Here is a 20,508-nt window from a genome sequence, read left to right on the forward strand (position 1 = left end):
TTGAAATGTAGGTTCTGGCTTTAAATTGAAAGTTAAAAAAATAAAGCTGAGCTATATTATCTATGTACTCTGACTGTTACGAGCACTATTACAAAACTAAGACCATATACATAAACATAGGCTTTTCCTATGAAACTATTCTTTTCACAAGTAGCAATCTCATGATTTATCAGGCCACCACTGATTATCATTTACTGTAGGACGACAAAAAAGGCACAAAATACACATTAAAAATTAATTCAAAAGTTTATTTTATTTTATTATAAATACAATAGAGTTTTAAAACATTTTACTCTTTGCTTCTTTTACTTCCCTGGGTCTTTTACATTCTTTCAAAGATGAATAAGGCAGAAAAAAGGCTGTCTGCATTACGGATAGTGCACAGGTTGATTTTAAAATGAATCAGCGTACTCTGGTGCTCTGGTGACTAGATTAATACAGAACCCGTCATTCTCTCCTACCAGCTGGACAATACCCTAAAACAACTGACATACATGTATATAAATAAGTTGAAAATATTCAACACAATATACATTAGATTTCTGATGCTAAAAACTAAAAATCATGATGACAGTCACTAACTTTACACTTAGTGGGCCTGCTGGACCACTTCCTGAGATCAAGGGTATTAAAATTCTCTGTGCACATTCAATAATTAAACAGCTTTGCAAAACAGAAGGGGTAAAAACATCTTAGTGTCCAACATCAGAACGGCATGGTTTCTTTATCAATTAGCAATATGGTGGAAGGATGTCTGCGATTGCAAGGATTATGTTCAGAGACAAAATCATGTAACATTACACAGAGACCTTTCAACACTTGAGATTGAATGCAATAAAGTAAGGCGTGGTGAGTCAATATAAACAAACATTTCATAGCCATTAGTGTGGGATTTTTACTTTTACCAAGCTATCTGTATTATCTTGAAGTCAGATAGTAAAGTTGATTTCAAATGTAATTTACATATTAGAGATACATTAATAACAGCTTCCAAATGTAATGTCTACAATATTGTGTTTAATATGAACGACAACCACACTTATTCAGCTTGTATGAAGAAAACATTTCCCCCCACCTTACTTAAATTATTTTTCTTTGGAGATTTTCCACCCGTAACTCAAGTTCATACATGAACATGATTTTATTTTAATATATTTTTTAAATACGATTCACTAGGTAAATCATTTCTTGAAAGGTAGTGATAATTTATCTTGACCTTACTGAGCACAAATCACTCAATCATTTAAAATCTACACCCAACTCATTTACACCATCAGTTTTTTTTTCACACAACTACACAAAGGCTTCATCTCAAAAAGGCAGTCCATGGCTAAAGATCTATGATTTTGTGCTCTTGTGTAGTGCAATGGAAAGAATAACTTGCATCTGCCATAGAAAGAAGGAAAAGGTTACTGAATGTATTCCCATAACCAAAAGTTTGCAGCCAGGAGGCACTATTTCTTGCTGTGTTACACAACCATTTACAAAAGAGAGCTCTGGAAGCTTATATACAGAGGAAAAAAAATACATCAGGACTTTACATGGAGCAAGTACCACTTCCTGTCAGCAAAAGCAGTGAGTTCTGGGAATGCAAATGAAAAGGCCTGCAGAGCAGATAAGTATTAAAATAAGTATAGATTATCTTGAGGATTTACCAGCAAAATAATCCATGAAGTAATGCTGAAGTTAACCTACAGAGCAAGCATCAAAATAGATGGAACATGTAAAATGTATATATATAAAACTCTACTTTTGATTCCATACCTTCCCCCCCCAAAAATAAGATATTGAAGCCTATTGCTTAACATTTATGATACTTGCTAGTTGAAGATAAGGAAAAAGTAATGTGGTAAAAGCTACCCACAATTGGAATGTAATCCATTATCAGTAAAGTAGTGACATCCGATTAGGAACGCCACTAACAAATAAACATAAAACGAATGGTTTGAGTTAAAATCTGGGCTGAATTGCAAATACAGAAAGATAGAATGCAGAAATCCCACTGATATTTTAGTAAAAATAAATGCAAAATTGCCTGTTTAAACAAACTGCAGGATTGTAACATGGGGAAATATATGACGATACATTATTATTTGAGGGGACCAAATCGATTTGCCTTGAATGATTCTGAACTGAACCATTGCACTGTAGTCAATGTCTGAACCTCAAACACAATGGCATGGTTTTACCTGACAAGAAACCAAAATACAGGTCTAGAAAGAGCAAGAATGAATGGATGAAACCATATATAAAGTATTTTAAAAAGAGTGGGGAAAAAATGCCATTTCCATAGTAGTGGATGAACCCTGTAGTTCTAAAGCCAAATTAAGGAACCACTCAATTACCAGAATGCACCAACCCAACCTTATCCCTGAAGTTAAAAACACAATCCCAGATTCAATGAACTACGGTCACTCATTTGATATTACTTGCTGGTATCCACTTTGGTTTTAAGATATTGTAGTTCCAAGGATTCAGACACCAAAGAGCCACATTAGTTACACATAGAGAGTGATGCCTAACCAAGCACCTCTCACTATGGTTTTAGGATCTTTTGCATGTTCACAAACCGTGCCCCCCAATAATAATAAAAAAAAAATAAAAAAAAAAACACTGGTGCAATTCAAGCAGAGAGCAGCAACACTGGAAAAATCACTATAATCACTTCATAATATTTATTATATGTGGGAAACTAAAAACTATGCATTCCTTTGTATTGACCTAATTTGTGAAATGAAAAATTATAAAACGCATTGACATAACCCCTCTAATGGCACTTGGGAGATGCCTTCATGTCTTCTATTGCCAGAACACAGAGCAGTAGGCAACACTTTACTTTCTTCTCTTGGTGCTTTTCTCAGAATCCATGGGCTTTTCTTCAGTAATTTCCTTTTCCTCATTGGTTGAACCAGAAACATCTTTTTTCTTGCCGTGATCCTTCTTTTCGGCAGCCACCGGCACATCCTTAGCCTTTCGGGTTTTGTTTTCAGCTACAGCAGGCTTTGGTTTGCTGGCTCGGGGAGCCCTGCCAAACAGGCCTTTAAGGACACAGATGGCCAATCCAGTGACGAACAGAGACAGCAGGACCTGGGGACCAGTGAGGGGTCCAACATGCTCACGGATACACTTTAAGGTGGCCGGGACAAAGGCTTCTGTGCTACGTTTTGCAGGTCCTTTGTCCTTCAACAATAGAAATGGAGAGCAGCTTTTAGGCACAGATCTTAACATCCACAAATGCTCATCTACATTCTAATGTATCCCACAGTCTGAGGCAAATGGGATAAAAAGTCATTTACCTGAAGATATGTTTACGCTGCCATTATTAAATATAATAAATATTTGTCACTTTAATGTGATCAAATCCAAGGACAAAATGACCGACAGGTTTTTAGTGAAGCGCTTACTGCAGGTCAGACTGTAGAACTCATATGTTTGGCCCAACAGTACAGTAACAGATGAGAAAAGCACAATGAGTAATTCTGAGGTGTTACCTTGAGTCCATGTTGACTGAGCAAAGCTTCCAGATTGGGATCCCCCAGAAACACAGTGGGGTAAAATTCTTCAATGAACTGTCTCCGCCACCATTGTTTGGTTTGTGATCTTCCAATAATAAAAAAATAAAAAACAGTATGTAAGAATATTTTTTTGTACCAAGAAATCTCAACTATAAGAAATAGCTTAAATACTCACACATCATCGATGAACCAGTATTTGTAGAGTTGAGCTCGGATGAAGACAGGAGGATTTTGGCTAAATGGGTACTGAGACTCATCGGTCTGTATCAAACTGATCACTGTTAGGGAGAAGAAAGGAAGTTGTGTGATGTTAAAACGGAAGTTGGGTTTTTGTTCCTTCCATGTCCCCATGGTTTAGCCAATTTCAGCTCTCCTCTGAGGGTTGTCTATAGGCAGACATACGAAGGCTGTAGGCAATGGTAACACAGGAATGCTTTAATCGGCCAACACAGTCCAGGAACAGCTCTACCATTGACCTCACCAGATTTACTCCATAATAAAAACAAAGCATAAGGGTCATCTCCTCACCATCCTTCTTGCCCTGCAGCAGCCGATGGACCAGTCCAGTGAACCAGGGGCTGTGCGCCTGGGGGCCCAAAGCTGCAAACCACATCTGCCAGTCGAGGCGAGGCTGGTGTGGAGCCACTACAGGGGGAGGGCCACTGACGTTACCAGGCTTATACATAAACTCAATTTCCTGTAGGCAAGAATACAGAGGAAAAGTGATATTGTAAACAGGGCTGGGCTATGAAATACAATGTAATCATACAGCACAATTGTAAAACAGTTTTTAACAGGATTCAGACATTGAAAAAATGTGTCTAATTAGTTAACTGTACATCTTTGAATGTTGATCCATTACGTTATACATTTCGCACAACTGAATGTTATGTTTAATCTACTGCTTTCAGTGGTTTACACCAACAACAAACTTAAACTGGAACACTGCTTCACAATCCCAAGTAAAAATCAGAGATGGCACCAGAGATTATTAATTTTAAGTAATGACTCTCAAACTTTCCGTATTAAATTTACTTTCCTGCCATTTATCCAGATGTCTAACCAGTCCTAAAATGTGTTGCAAGTCTTAAAGAAGGTAAGTACTCCTAAAGAAAAACATAGCGCCCCTAATGACAGCCCGGAATAAAGCCGTTCTTACTGTCCACGTTTCCTTGTCAAAGCTGCCCTCTAGAACAACCTCAGGGCGACCTCCGACCCCAGTCATTCTCCTGAAAAGCCCATAGGAGTTCACCAGCTGGAAACGGTCAACATCATCATAAACCCTTTTGATACCCGGCCATATTTTGCTATTGGCATCATATTCGATGAATGTATAAGGAACCTGAAAATCAAACAGAACACGCTTACATTAGAAGCAAAGCAAAATCTGTGGAGAATATGTTCCACATTTTTCAAACACCTTCATTACAGAATCACTGAATCTTTAACACCAGAACAGAAATAGTTTCTCTTTACTTGTCTCACACCCAATGATACAAATAGAATAAAAAACATTGCACCAGCTCTCAACTGGAGATAAAATGCAATGCTCTGAAACACAAGTAAATTGAAACTGTATAAAACAAGATACATCTCACTAAAAGAGGGGTTGAAGAAAAATTATTGAAGATAAAGCAGAAGCTTAATTATGTTGTGTTGGAGTAACATCTATTAATCATTGGAATTACATTTATTTCAAAAGCCATTAACAAAATGTTCCAATGTTAAGTTGAAATGTGTACATCAGATTTGGGAAAAGAAAAGTGATCAACACCCTCCATCAATTTTTCACAATAGCTATAATAACTGTGGGTGATCTGTTGATTTTTATTTCAATTAAGCCCCTTTAAGAGAACAGAAAAAAAACTGTTAAATTAACGAAACTTGTGACATATTAAATGTGACATTTATAATGTTGGTGGAATTTGCCAAAACCGATTAATTTATAAAAATTTGATTCCGTTGCAGAATTGCAAAAAAAAAAAAAAAAAATTTCCATCCCAACATATAAACCGTGTTCCCTTACCAGGCTGATTGCAAACATGCCAGCTGCTGCCGAAGCAAATATTGCCCACTGGACTGTAGACCACAGCTTCCAGAAGAAGCCTCGCACACACGCACACCTGAGAGCAAAACAACAACTGTCACTTCCGGCAGTACAGGAGCTCTCCATTTCTGATTGATAACTCAGAAATGGTTTTCTTGAGCACCAACAGATTTCTAGTTCTAGGCCTAGACTACATCAAAACATTGCCCCACCCCGGATCATTAATTCCAATTCCAATATTGGGACAGCAGCTTTTATTTTATTATTAAACCAACCAAACTGGGTTCAAGATAAAATTACTTTATAATAGATCAAAGACGCTAATCTATTATAAGGTTAGATACAGTGGGGGGAAAAAAGTATTTGATCCCCTGCTGATTTTGTACATTTGCCACTGACAAAGAAATGATCAGTCTATAATTTTAATGGTAGGTGTATTTTAACAGTGAAAAATCCAGAAAAACGCATTTCAAAAAAGTTATACATTGATTTGCATGTTAATGAGGGACATAAGTATTTGACCCCTTCGACTTAGTACTTGGTGGCAAAACCCTTGTTGGCAATCACAGAGGTCAGACGTTTCTTGTAGTTGGCCACCAGGTTTGCACACATCTCAGGAGGGATTTTGGCCCACTCCTCTTTGCAGATCCTCTCCAAGTCATTAAGGTTTCGAGGCTGACGTTTGGCAACTCGAACCTTCAGCTCCCTCCACAGATTTTCTATGGGATTAAGGTCTGAAGACTGGCTAGGCCACTCCAGGACCTTAATGTGCTTCTTCTTGAGCCACTCCTTTGATGCCTTGGTTGTGTGTTTTGGGTCATTGTCATGCTGGAATACCCATCCAAGACCCATTTTCAATGCCCTGGCTGAGGGAAGGAGGTTCTCACCCAAGATTTGACGGTACATGGCCCCGTCCCTCGTCCCTTTGATGGGATGCAGTTGTCCTGTCCCCTTAGCAGAAAAACACGCCCAAAGCATAATGTTTCAACCTCCATGTTTGACGGTGGGGATGGTGTTCTTGGGGTCATTACTCCTCCTCCAAACACAGCGAGTTGAGATGATGCCAAAGAGCTCGATTTTGGTCTCATCTGACCACAACACTTTCACCCAGTTCTCCTCTGAATCATTCAGATGTTCATTGGCAAACTTCAGACGTGCCTGTACATGTGCTTTCTTGAGCAGGGGGACCTTGCGGGCGCTGCAGGATTTCGGTCCTTCACGGCATAGTGTGTTATCAATTGTTTTCTTGGCGACTATGGTCCCAGCTGCCTTGAGATCATTAACAAGATCCTCCCGTGTAGTTCTGGGCTGATTCCTCACCGTTCTCATGATCATTGAAACTCCACGAGGTGAGATCTTGCATGGAGCCCCAGACCGAGGGAGACTGACATTTATTTTGTGTTTCTTCCATTTGCGAATAATCGTACCAACTGTTGTCACCTTCTCACCAAGCTGCTTGGCGATGGTCTTGTAGCCCATTCCAGCCTTGTGTAGGTCTACAATCTTGTCCCTGACATCCTTGGACAGCTCTTTGGTCTTGGCCATGGTGGAGAGTTTGGAATCTGATTGATTGATTGCTTCTGTGGACAGGTGTCTTTTATACAGGTAACGAGCTGAGATCAGGAGCAGTCCCTTTAAGAGAGTGCCCCTAATCTCAGCTCGTTACCTGTATAAAAGACACCTGGGAGCCAAAAATCTTGCTGATTGATAGGGGATCAAATACTTATTTCCCTCATTAACATGCAAATCAATTTATAATTTTTTTGAAATGTGTTTTTCTGGATTTTTGTGCTATTATTCTGTCTCTCACTGTTAAAATACACCTACCATTAAAATTATAGACTGATCATTTCTTTGTCAGTGGGCAAACGTACAAAATCAGCAGGGGATCAAATACTTTTTTCCCCTCACTGTATACATATAAAGGCCAATCTACAGCTTCCCTTTTCCATGCCACGCCTGCAAAGTGTATAATTTAATCTTCCCATCTTTTATGTGGTCATCTTCTACGTATTTTTCATCTCTAGAGATCCCATTCGATAGCATTTTGTCCATCTTTGATCTGTTCTTGCACACATATGTATGCCTTTATGTTAGTATGATTATGTCCATCAAAATAACTCAGGAAATGTCACCACCTTCACAAAAACACATCACTGTACTGTCTGCACAACATAGTTGCCAACTCCTGAAGATGTTGTCTCTCACAATCAAGGGGACTTACTTGAACATGGCTGTGACTATTTCCCATGTAAGAGAGAGGACACCGATCCAAATGGTGGGACCGGTAATCATCTTAAGCCACTGGTTAAATTCATGATATGTGAATGCTGCAAGAAATAATGATACAACTGTTTTAATCTTTATATATTCATCACATTTGGCTTTAAAAAAAAAAAATTAAGTCATGTCAAATCATCTAGCAAATATACTACGACTGGAATCATTAACAGTGCAAAAAGTCAAACAAAACGCCTGAGACAATCCCTACCTGTTTTTGATGATATTGATTTAGTCTCCCAATTGATCTTAAGTTCAAAATACACCACAGTACAGTATATGATCCCTCCACAGAGTGCTAAATTAATTAGTCCTTCACCCCAAGAGGCAAGGGTCTGCATCCAGGCTGTAAAGGACAATGGGTGGGGGGGGGAGTGAAGAAACTAAAATTAATACATGCAAGATTTTACCTGTACCTTTGCTTTCAAAATCACAAGCAAAAAACAAAATATTTGCCCACACAGTTTAACACCAATAAATAGGCATTTCAATGAACTCCTATCAAAATGTATATTCTGGGTGCATTCCAAGAACAAATGCATAAGGAGAGGAGGAAAACAATCACAAAACACTTTCTAGAGCTTATTAGAATCAATTATGCATTTCATTTCGTATTTTTACCACAAAGCATGTAGACTTGCAGTTTCCTTGTGGTCGACTTTTGCAGGCGCACACAAATTAACACAAAACTCTGACCTCAAATGCTTTAAGTGGGCGAGTCTAGGAAAAACAACTCCACGTGCAAAACAATGTGACAATTAATACTTTGTTTCCACATGCTGAAGAGTCATATCTTCAAAAGAGACTATTCCAGAACAAACATTCAGGAAACGCGAGGATTGGTGTTTGTATTTTTCTGTTCACATCGAGAGAGCAGTTTTGGAAGATAAACTATTCACTTCAGAAGAAAATAATGAATGTAAAGTTCATATAGGCTGCACACATTGATAAACAAAGATCATATATCAGAGTTGGATAAAAGCTATCAATGACTTCTAAAAAGGGAGGTGAATGTTTGCTTAATAAATCTAGAACTAAACATGTGAAAGGAGAAAGCTTATTCATCCAGTACAAAGGCCTTAAGATTTGCAAGTACTGTAGCAATGCAAAGTAATGTCTTGCATAGTAAGAAATTTGTACATAATCTTTTTTTGGAAAATCATACCTAGTATTCTTATATTTATTAACCTTACTTGATGTGAATCATATTGAAAGCAGTTGAGATATAGATTTTTTCCCCCCCATGCTGATTTAAGAACATCCTCAGTTTTCTCACTGTGCACCCACTATAAACACAGATAGGGAAGAACACAAACCGCTTACATTTGGATTTCTTCTTCTTGCATTGTCCATGCCATACGTGAATGTGTTCATCATCAAGCAAGGAGAAACACAGCGCAATGGTGAGGAGATTGAAGAAGTTGTAATTCCCGGTTAGTAATATACATATCTGAAGCAGCACCTAGACAGTGAACAATAAAAAAGGCAAGATCAAACATGGGCCACAGAATATCAGGAAGTCTGTTCAGAAGAATAAAATCACTTATTAAATAGTGTTTGCTCTTCAGCTCGTGCATAATCTCATCGCAAAAAGTAAAACCTGAGCAACAGAATCATGAAACCAGAGAAGTCAACATTTCAAGCAGTGTAATTAAGGTCACTAAAACAAGAATTTGAAATATGTTGCACAAGTACAGACATCAGCGCCAACCCATTACAAGCAACTAAAGGAAATCTGTACAACAGTGAGAATAAAGGCAACCCACTTAAGACACAAACACTGCAACTGCACAACAAGGGGTTCATTACAGACCTGTAAGTAAAAGGACAAGATTCGCATGCTTCGGATGGGTAGAAAGAAGAGAAACGGCACCGCGATCTCGATGACGTACGTGCCGACCACACTGAGCTTCTGAAACCACACCGGGGCCTGGTGCGCGTACCAAGCCAGGGGAGTGGGGATGCACTGAGTTTCGTAGTGGTATGTCAGAGCTGAGGAACACGAGTGTGACGTATTAAACAACGAATAAATACATTTTAAAAAAAACTACAAGCTACTCCAAAGTGTCAGTTAGATGTTCTGCTTTCAAGGGGGCAGTTTCAATATGGATGAGAGGTACCTGTGAGACCCCACCACGTCGGGCAGCGACTGGTCAGCTTGACTACTCCAGAGGCAAACATGAGGCGGAAGAGCAGCCAGCGGAGCAACCAAAAGGTGATGCCGTCATGGTGTTTTAAGCCTTGCTTCCATCTGAACAGGTTCAAGGGGGCTACAAGGATCGTAAGAAAGCCCACCTCTAGCAGCAAGCTGTCCCTAAATAACAGAAAAAGTGAATACACAAATCAAATCTCAAAGGTCATAGGAAAGATCTTGGTAGTTCTAAAATCAGTTCAAGGAGATGCAGTAACAGGGATCACCTCAGGCTGAAGTGTTGGGACAGCACTGATCTTAAATCCTCCTACACTATAAACTCGACATACTCTAAACATTACCCACTGTCTGCAGTTTCTTCCCGATTTCACATGAGAAGCAGTAAGGCGGCAACAAACAAGCAAGCAAGCCAAGCATGTTAAAACAGAACTGAAACAAACTTCAGGAAAACTTGCACCACAGGCTATAAGGCAAAAAAGAAATCAGTCATGCATACCGATACAAATAAATGCTACTAATAAAGACACGGTCACGAGTTTCCTTGACTTTGTTTATTTTCTCAATTTGCTTATCCTGGGCAGGGTTGCGTCAAGGTTCATTGGTGCTATTCTTATTAAAAAAAAAAAACGACCGGGGGAAACAATAATAGGTGGAAGTGGAATGATCTACCCCCTTCAATTTATGCACACATGCAGTGAAAGCAACGTGCTAGTGAAATGTATTCTTGGGTGATTTGGATGTACATGATGTACCATCTATGAGTATCCAAATCATCTAACAAGTTGAGAGTGATGCAATGAACTCAGGAGTGAAACCATTAGCAACTTTCCCTACATTTTATAGCCAAATCAGTAACATAGAGGTCTCACTCACACACACAAAGCACCCAATTAAAAGAAACCAAAGCAGCTCTAACAATATGAAATGAGCCGAGCTTCTGCGCTATTCTGGGACTGGTTTGGTACTCTTTCTGGAAATTAATGAAAGCACCTCTGCCCTGAACAGTCCCAGCACAGACCTCACACAGCAGGAACAGAGAGGACAGGTTTGCACTGCTCTGAATCGGCAAGCGCTATCATTAGTGTTTAAAGAACTGGAGCATTTCCCTAGAGGCATTACTAATACACAAAGAAGTGTTTAAGAGATGTGAAAGGGCTTTTGACTTGCAAATAGACTATTGTATCAATGGAAAGTGCTATTCACTAAGCTGCCATACACTATTTATGACAAAGTGGATTACATTTTTTTTAATAAATTACTTTTAGTGCTAACTTTTCCATGTTTTTTTAAGCACTCTTTCCAAGCAGCACAATTGGTTGTTTTTTGACCCTTTTGAAATTTCAATAAGTAAAAGAACATCACTTACCACTGAAAGTAGAGGAAGACTTGACCAACCTAAAAATAAAAACATACATTATTCTACAGCTTCTGTAAATAAATGCTGAAATTAGACTACGTATGAATATATTTTTTGCACTCATTATGAAGTTTATAAATGAATTAGAAAATATAAGACACATTTCAGGACTGTTGTGGGGAGCTCAAACTAAGAAGTATGCATCTTAGGAGGACAAGACCAAATCAAAAGATTTGATTTTTGCGATTCGTGGGTAAAACTTAATTTTTTAGTCTAGCCCTTAGTCTGGTGACTGATTTTTTTTAATTTTATTTTTTAGTCTGCATTTCCTAACTGCTACTGAAGCTCTGGCTGATCTACTAGAGGCTAAGATGGGTGGGCTTTATAAGGAAGGAGGCGGTGAATTTTTGAACCCCAATCATTGTGACTTCAATATGTCAACAAAACCAGTAGAACAGGGCATGACAGACACTTTTCTGCTTTACTGGAAAGCATTACATTCATAAGGGATACCACAATTGCCCTTCTGCATTTCACAAGGTTAGCACCTTGGCATCAGGCGTGAAATGCTGGAGTGTTTAGTAGGTACCTTATGGCAGAGATTTAGGTTGTTTACTGCAACAAGCTACCTGACCTTCCATGAACACCCCCACACAGATTCATCCACTCCTCAAGGTGTCCACTGTCAGCTTTAAAGTGACAAAGCATTCAGGTTGAACAAGAAGCAGTGAATTAAGGCCACAAACCTGGTAAAGTGAAAGATAAAGAGCCCAGAGACAGAAGAAGATCAGACTGTCTCTCATAGGCTCCAACACCATTGCCCCAAAGGCCAGCAGAGTCCCCAGCAGGCAAATCAGCTCCATTCCTTGCTGAGTGTCCAAGCCCAGCATCGGGCCCAGCCATAGCAAGGTGGGCGAGTCTTTCAGCTGCTCCAGCATGGGCTTTCCAGTGTAGCGCATCAACCAGCGGGCAGGCAGGATACCTTCATTGCCATAGAGACCTAGTCAGAAACAGCAGGGGGACAAGGGAAAGCAATTAGATCGGCAGTGGGCAAAAATTAAATAACTGCACTGTATATAACATCCAATTTCCTTTTGCTGACTTAAGGAGACTTAGCAAGTACATGAACACAGTTCACTGCCTTCAACATTTGTTCAAATTCCAGTCTCTGGATCTCTGAAACACATTTAATAACAGTATGGTGTTCAGCAGCTAACTGATCATGGATAATAAATGCTACTTATCGAAACTAATTACATTTTTAAGGTGCTGTTCATTCATAATATAAGATAAATGATCAAAAAGCTATTTCAAGGTCTTTGCATGTTCACAATGTAGGCTATTTACTTTTCATTTAGTAGCATTCTTTCAGCAAAGACTACATAGTACATAGCTTAGGAGAATAAGAATTAAAATGCAAGAAATGTAATAGCAGAATTTGACCAGAATGGAGCATTTCTATGTTAAGTAAGATGTAATTGTACAGTCCAGTAATTTTGCACAAAGTGTTTTACGAGTATGTGAAATTATACAGATATGGCTCCATGCCTACACTTCCTGACCCAGACAGCTAGCACAAAAACAACAGTAGGCCTTTATGCCAGGGCTTAGGCCAGCTGCTCACAGAATTCCTGACTTTGTGCCTTAGGTGAGAGATCAAGACAATATAATTTGCTGTGTGAAGCATGAAGCAGACGACCAACATTTTCATGAACAGCAGCAGCGAAGTACAGAGAGAGCTGCATTGCCAGGGAAGGGTTCCTGTTGGGCCAGAAACTGCACATGTTTCAGGGCAGTTTGCCCCATCCAAGTTAGTTTTTCACTTTCCTGTCAACAAGGGCTAAGTTGGAACAAATAGTATAACCTTTTCCCACCTATCCCTACTTTCAGTTAAATGTAAGTCACTGACACTTTGCAGGAGAGCTTTACATGACCAAATAAGTAATAAAACAAGTAATATTTCTCACACCAGAGAGAAAAAAAGTTGGTGATCAGTATCAGTATTGCACAATAATGACATGAGGGGAAGAATGAGAGGATGTGAATTCTTGTCAGCACCTGTTGTTCCCATACCTTGAACTTACATGGAAACTGGTATATGTATGACCGGTTCCTCGCACAACGGCAGAAAGAGCCTCAAACTTGTGGAACCTGAAATGGCTCAAACCGCCATTCAAAAAGGTCTTACCAGGATTGCACTGCAAAAGCAGCAAAATGATTTAGCATATACAAAATGTGTACAGGTGAACAGAATGATACAGTAAGAAACATTTCAAAACCATCAGTGGTGCAACTGAGGTGAATGTATTAAACAGTTAGGTTGGAAGACAATGTAACCGGGAAAAACTACAGGTAAACACACAACACAAACAGGATCAAATCAGAAATAGGAAAATATAGATGGCAAGGTCCCCTACACACAAAATGCACATTTAACCAGATAGTTACCATGTTACTCCCATAAGCACTGACTATGCAAAACAGTTTATACTGTAGCCTGACAAAGCAAGTGCATTTCTTTAATATATGGTGCAAATAGAGCTTGCCCATAACCAAATATTATGTAGGTCACTTGAAAACATGTTTCTATTTCAATCCTCCATTTGACTTAAATCACTACTCTTACACAAACACAGGCATTTCCGTCTAAGTGTGCCCAACACATAAAAAGCAACAAAAAACATGTTTTACTGAAAACAACTGGAATTAAGCCTCGCCCTTTTTCTTTAAATGAAAGGTAAAAAACAAATACAGGATAAGGCAACCATCTCATTTTATTATCCAATCCTTTCTCAGTAACACTAGAAGCATTCAGCTGCAGACTGTATACCTCCAGTGCAGCAATTCTTCATATACACTCCCCTGTCCTTTGTTTAATTAGTCTTAGTTTAACTAGTCTGTGCAGTTCAATCAGATTAGGGCAGGAGGGTGCCAGCCTCCCATATGGTGCCTTGCAGTAGGTTAAATAGCAGCTGTGTTAGGATTTTGCAGAAAAGACTCTCAAACTCCAGGGACACTGTAATATGCATGTTTCAGAGCTTCCAGTGTGGAAGGAGGGCAAACACATTTGAGATGCATCTGTAGTTACACAAAAGTCAGTCATCAAAACCTAAAATACAAACGCACGCCAATTTTCTTCAGTTTATATGGACACATAGGCCGACTGTAACCAATCCCACCCTACACAAGGCACAGCAATGGGTTCAAGGGGGACTGCACTGAAACACCGCTACTGCTGCTGTGAGCGGCCACGCCGTCTTCACAAGCCATGATGTAAAACTCAAACCGATTCATTTGAAAGCTGGGAAACTTGGCCCTCTAGGCCAGGCAATTAGGCAGCCTATTTTGGATTGTGCCACAACCATTGCACTTTGAGTGAGAAGACTGTGACGTAAAAAAACGAGACAGGAGAATTAGTCGAGCTTTTGGGGAGATCTTGGCTATGTAAAATTAGCACAACAATGCTCTTAAGTTTGTTTCTGCAGGTTTGGAAACGCCCTCGGCTAGACAGTTGACACAGATCGTGTGACCACGTCCATAGCACGGCACACGCAATACACCAGCCCCTTCAGATCGAGCGATCAAGCTAGTCGTCCTAATACAAAAAGCCAAGCAGAAAACCCCCCAATCGACCAAAAGCGGGGACTGAAATCTGTATTTAAAGCAAGTAAGGTGTAAAAGCATGGTTGCAATCCCGATTTTAATTCGGTTACCATAAAGCATGGGTGAAATAAGGGCCATCGCCTTGCCAGCTGCACCTGCAAGCTTCAGGAAAGGGGGATCCAGCACAGCCCCCCAAAATCGTTAAGGCACATATCTTACCTGGTATCTGAATATACAGCGATGCAAATGCAAACATATAAATAACTGACATGCTCCAGAGAAATAAACGTCTTGGAAGCTGTATTTCACCCATTTTAGTGTTCAGGTTATAGACGCCTAATAATAACTTCGGATATTCAGGGGGAAACAGGAGACACGTCGCTTGAGCAGAAACTTCCCCAGCGTGGTGGAAATAAAAAGCTTTGTTCCCGTAGTGCGCATGCGCCTGCGCGGCGCTACGCAGAGAGGCGCCGGGGGGCGGGGCTTACTGAGCTGCAGAGGAATGCAGGCAGATTTGTGGGGGAAAGTAAAAGCTTTAAACTTTCAAAAGGCAGTCATGCATTGCAGAGAAGTGTATTTTCAAAATAGCAACAGATCACAATTCTTACATTTTCAGGATATATTATATATTAGAACCATAGTATAAAACATCACTATTTATATGTATTAAATAACGATAAATCATAGAAATCTGATCAAATGTAGTTTTTAATGATTAGGAATGGTCCATGTGACATAGTGTATAAGCATTAGGCTTCCATAAGCTGTTTAAAAATGTAGTCAAGAAGAACAGCCTATACATACATTAATTTGATTGACAGGAAAAAAAAAACGTTTAATTTAAATTCATTTTATTGTAGCAATAAAATGCAATTCATATAAAGTGCTTTAAGTAATTACAGTGTGATTCAGGATAAATAACATACATGTGTGATCGTTGTTAGATTTAGGAATAATAAAATCAAAATGTGCTTGACAGTAATACGTACTGAAAGAACAATGGGAACAGTGTGAAGAATGTGTCTTGCTGGCATAAAATAAAATCTCTTTCATTGCCTGACATTTGTGCTCCAGTTGCCCTTTCATTACAAAGGCACAAGGCTCCATGTTTACAAACAGCAAAGTGAGTGGATCTGTCCGTCTCCCTCACTGACACTCATATTGAACACGGCTTGCTAATACACTAGAGTTGATCTTCTCTTTAAACAGCACGTCAAACTGGGTGTTCTGCTTGGAGGTGAAATGGTTCTTCCAGTCACCAACGGCACCTGCACAGAGACAGAGATTGGATCCAATTAGGAATCAGACGTCCATTAAAACACTGTGGATTATCTAGACAACAACCTGACATTTTAAAAGTTACTTGTCTGCTATTTATCAAACAAGAGCTTGAATTACAGTCTGGAGGGATATAAATATATGACATTAATGAATTCTAATACCAATCTTAGTTTCCTAGTTTCAGTTTCAGGCACTTCATTCATCCTGATTATTTACTATGTCAGCCCTGCTGTGTCAGAGGATTGATTAGAGATCCTTACCTTTCCTAAAGATGAGCTTCCTGTCAGCTGTCAGTGCGCACACTGTGTGGTTTGAATTCACTTTCTCCTTCTCTGCTTTTTCCTTCATTTCACTGAAGGATGATTTCTTTGAGATGTCCTTGATCTGATCTTCCGTGACACTGATGTTCAGAAATGAACTGATCTCCTTGACATATGTGGGGAGATCCTGGAAACACAAATTTCTCAGTTTAGTTTGTGCTCTTTCATTCCTGGTTCAACTGAACGACATCTTTTGAATGATATTCACTGCTTATTCCAGCTTCTTCCACAACTGTGAAAGAAGAAATCTCATTTCAAACTCACCTTCTTCATGGACTCATAATACAAGAAGAGTGTGTTTTCATCATTTTCCTTCTTCTCCCAGCTGAGGACGTGATCAATCCAGGAACCGTAAACCACTGCAATGTAAAGAAAGACATATTAATTTTAAATATTATATATTCAAGTATTAAATAGAGGATATATAAGCAATACTTTCACATTGATTGCTCTCCAGGACTTAAAAAACATGTTCAACTCAACTACTTTCTTATCATTAGCTTCTTGTTTTCCTGTGTAAAACACCCCTCTTCCTCTAGAAACAAATTGTCCGCATTTAGGTGAATGAAGAGAACAGCAGAACGGGGGTTTATGGACGTGCTGTGTTTCAGAAGACACTGTGTGTCATTAGAGAGCACCAGTATAACAGGGTCTAGTTTCCTTTTTCAAAACAAAGTTTGTCTATATTAAAGATGTGTCCAAACATTTACCTTCGCCCTTCAGGAACATCTCCAGAAAGGTTGACCATTTGTCAATCTTGGGCAGGTGGGGATTCTGTTGATAGTAATGGAACATAGAGACTGCCGTGTCCTTGGGGTTTCTGATCACATAAATCATCTGTGAAGACAAAAAGAAAGCACAGATATTTACATTTTCATTTACTACATTTTATATTACTTCTTCTTACAAAATGCTTCATCAGCTGCCCTTAGGACATGTGGGAGAATACAGCAGGACTGGCCAACCTACCTTGCATTTCTTTGTTTTGAACTGCACGGGGACCATGTCACAGTTGAGGTGTGTTGGGATGAGCCTCTTGCTGGGGAGGTTTCTGAGCTCCTGGAATTTGGAGAGATCTCCGAACTCCAGAGACGATGTCAGAGTCACCTGGCTGGTCGTGTTGTTCTCAGTGTGGCAGTTGTACAGATTCCTCAGGATCTCGGCCAGCCAGTGTGTCCCTATGAAGAGAACAGAGCGTCAGCAATCAATCAGAAACAGGTCTAGTGCTCCAGTACTGTGGCTAAATCTAATGTCTCATGTAGTTCATGTGGTGCTTTTCCATTCGTCACGACTCTGATTAAAAGGATTAGATTTCATATAATTTTTAGTTTGTTTTTGGTGTGAAGCTGATTTAAAAGATGAAATTAGCTTATAAGAGTAATTATGAGTAGTATTGTAAATTGTAATGTTCTTACCTGATTTGGGATAAGACACTAGCAGCACATCATCTTCTCTGGCCTCAAAGTCATCCAGGGACTGTAGCAGCTCTGTGGAGGCTCTGGTGGAGAAAGGGATTCCTCTGAATCTGTGGACCAGCTCTGTCTGTTCTGGCATCTTGAGATGGATGTTTCCTCACAGTTAGTGTCCCTGGATGGACTGTGACTAGCTAGGTATTGATCTGGAGATCTTCCTGCCCTTATATATCCCTCAGTGAAGTGGAAAATGGAGCTGCGCATTATGACACATAACAACAGTGTCATATCGTCTCTGGAAAAGAGAAGGAAATGTTGCAAGATTTCTTGATTGTGAATAAATAATCTTTCCCAAGGTATTTCCCAAATCAGACTAATTATATATCTGCAATATATATAAGTGAAATAAATAGTCTGATTTTGGAAATCTTATATAATATAAAGTTTAAAGTATAAAATATATACAGGCAGCACTGTGGAGTATTGGTTAGGGCTCTGTACTCATAACTGGAACTGGTTGTGGGTTTGAATAACAAATGAGGTAGTGTTGTTGTACCCTTGAGCAAGGTACTTCATTTATATTGCTCTAGTAAAATGCCCAGCTGTATAAATGGGTACAGATGTAAGTCGCCCTGGACAAGAGCATCAAATTACAAAAATAATCTAAAGTTCTGAATAAATACAAGGAAAAAAAAATCACATAAATTCTGTTACAAACAATGAAAAAGAAGGAAAACTATGCATTTTGCCTGATACATCAATTTATAGTCCTTGCATTTGAAATATCTTAGTTTTCTTGTATTCAGTTTGGTCAACATAAATATTAGTAATCTAGTGAGTAAGGAGCTCCCCAAGATGTTTCCTCTTGTTTCAATGTACAGGATCTCTTTTACAAGTCACGCAAGCAACGATTCTGATTTCATCTTCCCATCATGTGTGTCATCTTCTAGGTCTTTTTGCATCTCTAAGGATCCATTCTATAGATTATTTTGCCCAACTTTGGTCTGTTCTTCCTTTGTGTCTGGACCTATTGCCATTTTAACATTTTCTGCTTTTATGATGTAACATACTTTTGATTGTTCCTGGATCTTTTTATTTTTTATTGTTCTGGCTCATAATGTTATTCCAGCATATATCCTTCCATTCCTTGTGTTTTGTTGTGATTTTTGCATTTAGTGGTTTTGAGGCCACAGGTGAGCACTGGTAGTATGCATTGGTCAAATATTTTTATTTTAAGGGAAATGGCTGGATTTCCTTTAAGTAGCATGTAATGTCTTCCAAATGTATACATTAATGTGCTTTTGCAATGATGACAATGTCACAAATCATATGGTGTTCATACAAGCTCTGTTTATCTTAATTCATTTTACTTCCCAGTCCAAAGTCTTGAACACTTCTTCATGTGTGCAGATATTGTGTCTCCTTGATGTGCTCTTTTGCAGGACATACTTTGTATACAATCTGATGTAGACTAATGGGCCTATAATTCTTTAAATCCCTGATAAATGGAACAATGCAACCTTCAGCCTCCTTCTTGAGAAAGGAGAAAAGGAGACAAACAATAGCAGAAGAACTATATATATGTTGTTTTTGCAGAGCTGTTAGTGGGGAAGAAATTTGTATTTCCCTGGTCGAGTGCAAAATACTTGGATTTCCATTTTTGTTAAAAATGTGTTATAGGTTTAAACCATTATTATCTACATGTATAAGGCATTTACAACCCATATGTGTATATATATATATATATATATATATATATATATATATATATATATATTTAAATAACAAATATCTTACGCAATAACATATCTCCTCCAAGATTGCAGACATCCGCAGGCTCTTCAATACTCCACCCTCATCTCTCATCACACACAAACCTCCCTCTGATCAAGCTTCCTTTTCTTCATTCTCACCTCTCAGATGCTGAAGTTTCTGCTCTCCTCCTACGTCACAAACCTACAACGTGTGCCTTGGACCCTCTCCCTTCTCGCCTCTTCCAAGCGACTGCTCCTGATCTTCTCACCTTCATCTCCTCCCTCCTCAACTCCTCACTCCTCTCTGGCTGTTTTCCCTCTGCATTTAAACAAGCCGCTGTCATCCCACTGCTCAAGAAACCAACCCTTGATGCCACCTGTCCTCAGAACTAACGCCCTGTCTCCCTACTCCCCCTTCCTCTCAAAGACTCTCGAGCGGGTGGTCCACCGTCAGCTCTCTAACTTTCTGTCCCAACACTCACTCCTGGATCCTCTGTAGTCCGGCTTCTGCACAGCTCACTCCACTGAGACGGCTCTCCTGGCAGTCACTGACTCCCTCAGCTGTGCTCGGGCGCCTCCCTCTCCTCAGTCCTCATCCTCCTTGACCTCTCCGCAGCATTTGACACCGTTGATCACTCCATCCTCCTCTCCTGCCTCGCTGACCTTGGAATCTCTGGGACTGCTCTCACCTGGTTCTCCTACCTCAGTGACCGTCCTACCAAGTGACATGGCGAGGCTCCTCATCCACCCCCCAACCTCTCCTCACAAGTGTTCCCCAACGCTCCGT

The 20,508-nt window shown here is 39.5% G+C and overlaps 2 protein-coding genes across 2 annotated transcripts; both read right to left on the bottom strand.

Moving 5' to 3' along the window:
• Positions 1–227: 227 nt before the first annotated feature.
• Positions 228–15,379, bottom strand: lmf2a (lipase maturation factor 2a). Its single transcript, XM_066723921.1, has 14 exons — positions 15,174–15,379; positions 12,098–12,351; positions 11,361–11,389; positions 9,963–10,156; positions 9,656–9,834; positions 9,166–9,304; positions 8,054–8,188; positions 7,787–7,892; positions 5,542–5,638; positions 4,675–4,857; positions 4,044–4,212; positions 3,691–3,793; positions 3,492–3,600; positions 228–3,180 (listed from the first exon to the last, which is right to left on the bottom strand). The coding sequence occupies exons 1-14, from the start codon at positions 15,265–15,267 to the stop codon at positions 2,833–2,835; spliced, it is 2,139 nt and encodes a 712-aa protein (XP_066580018.1). The 5' UTR covers positions 15,268–15,379; the 3' UTR covers positions 228–2,832.
• Positions 15,380–15,644: 265 nt separating this feature from the next.
• LOC136771911 (sulfotransferase 6B1) lies at positions 15,645–18,190 on the bottom strand. Its single transcript, XM_066724477.1, has 6 exons — positions 17,971–18,190; positions 17,525–17,733; positions 17,266–17,392; positions 16,820–16,914; positions 16,496–16,682; positions 15,645–16,222 (listed from the first exon to the last, which is right to left on the bottom strand). Exons 1-6 carry the CDS (start codon positions 18,107–18,109, stop codon positions 16,101–16,103), a joined length of 879 nt encoding a protein of 292 aa, XP_066580574.1. The 5' UTR covers positions 18,110–18,190; the 3' UTR covers positions 15,645–16,100.
• Positions 18,191–20,508: the final 2,318 nt, after the last annotated feature.

The sequence above is a fragment of the Amia ocellicauda genome, chromosome 15 (assembly GCF_036373705.1).
Source record: "Amia ocellicauda isolate fAmiCal2 chromosome 15, fAmiCal2.hap1, whole genome shotgun sequence".
Lineage (NCBI taxonomy): Eukaryota > Metazoa > Chordata > Actinopteri > Amiiformes > Amiidae > Amia > Amia ocellicauda.

What these genes read in the sequence shown, in the direction of transcription:
- LOC136771911 (XM_066724477.1), bottom strand. Translation starts at nt 18,109, where the DNA reads ATGCCAGAACAGACAGAGCTGGTCCACAGATTCAGAGGAATCCCTTTC. An exon ending in AGTGTCTTATCCCAAATCAG is followed by an intron (nt 17,734 to 17,970) that starts GTAAGAACATTA and finishes TTCTCTTCATAG; the next exon opens with GGACACACTGGCTGGCCGAG. An exon ending in GATGTTCCTGAAGGGCGAAG is followed by an intron (nt 16,915 to 17,265) that starts GTAAATGTTTGG and finishes TTTACATTGCAG; the next exon opens with TGGTTTACGGTTCCTGGATT.
- lmf2a (XM_066723921.1), bottom strand. Translation starts at nt 15,267, where the DNA reads ATGGGTGAAATACAGCTTCCAAGACGTTTATTTCTCTGGAGCATGTCA. An exon ending in GCTGCAGGGCAAGAAGGATG is followed by an intron (nt 3,794 to 4,043) that starts GTGAGGAGATGA and finishes TCTCCCTAACAG; the next exon opens with TGATCAGTTTGATACAGACC. An exon ending in TACTGGTTCATCGATGATGT is followed by an intron (nt 3,601 to 3,690) that starts GTGAGTATTTAA and finishes TATTATTGGAAG; the next exon opens with ATCACAAACCAAACAATGGT.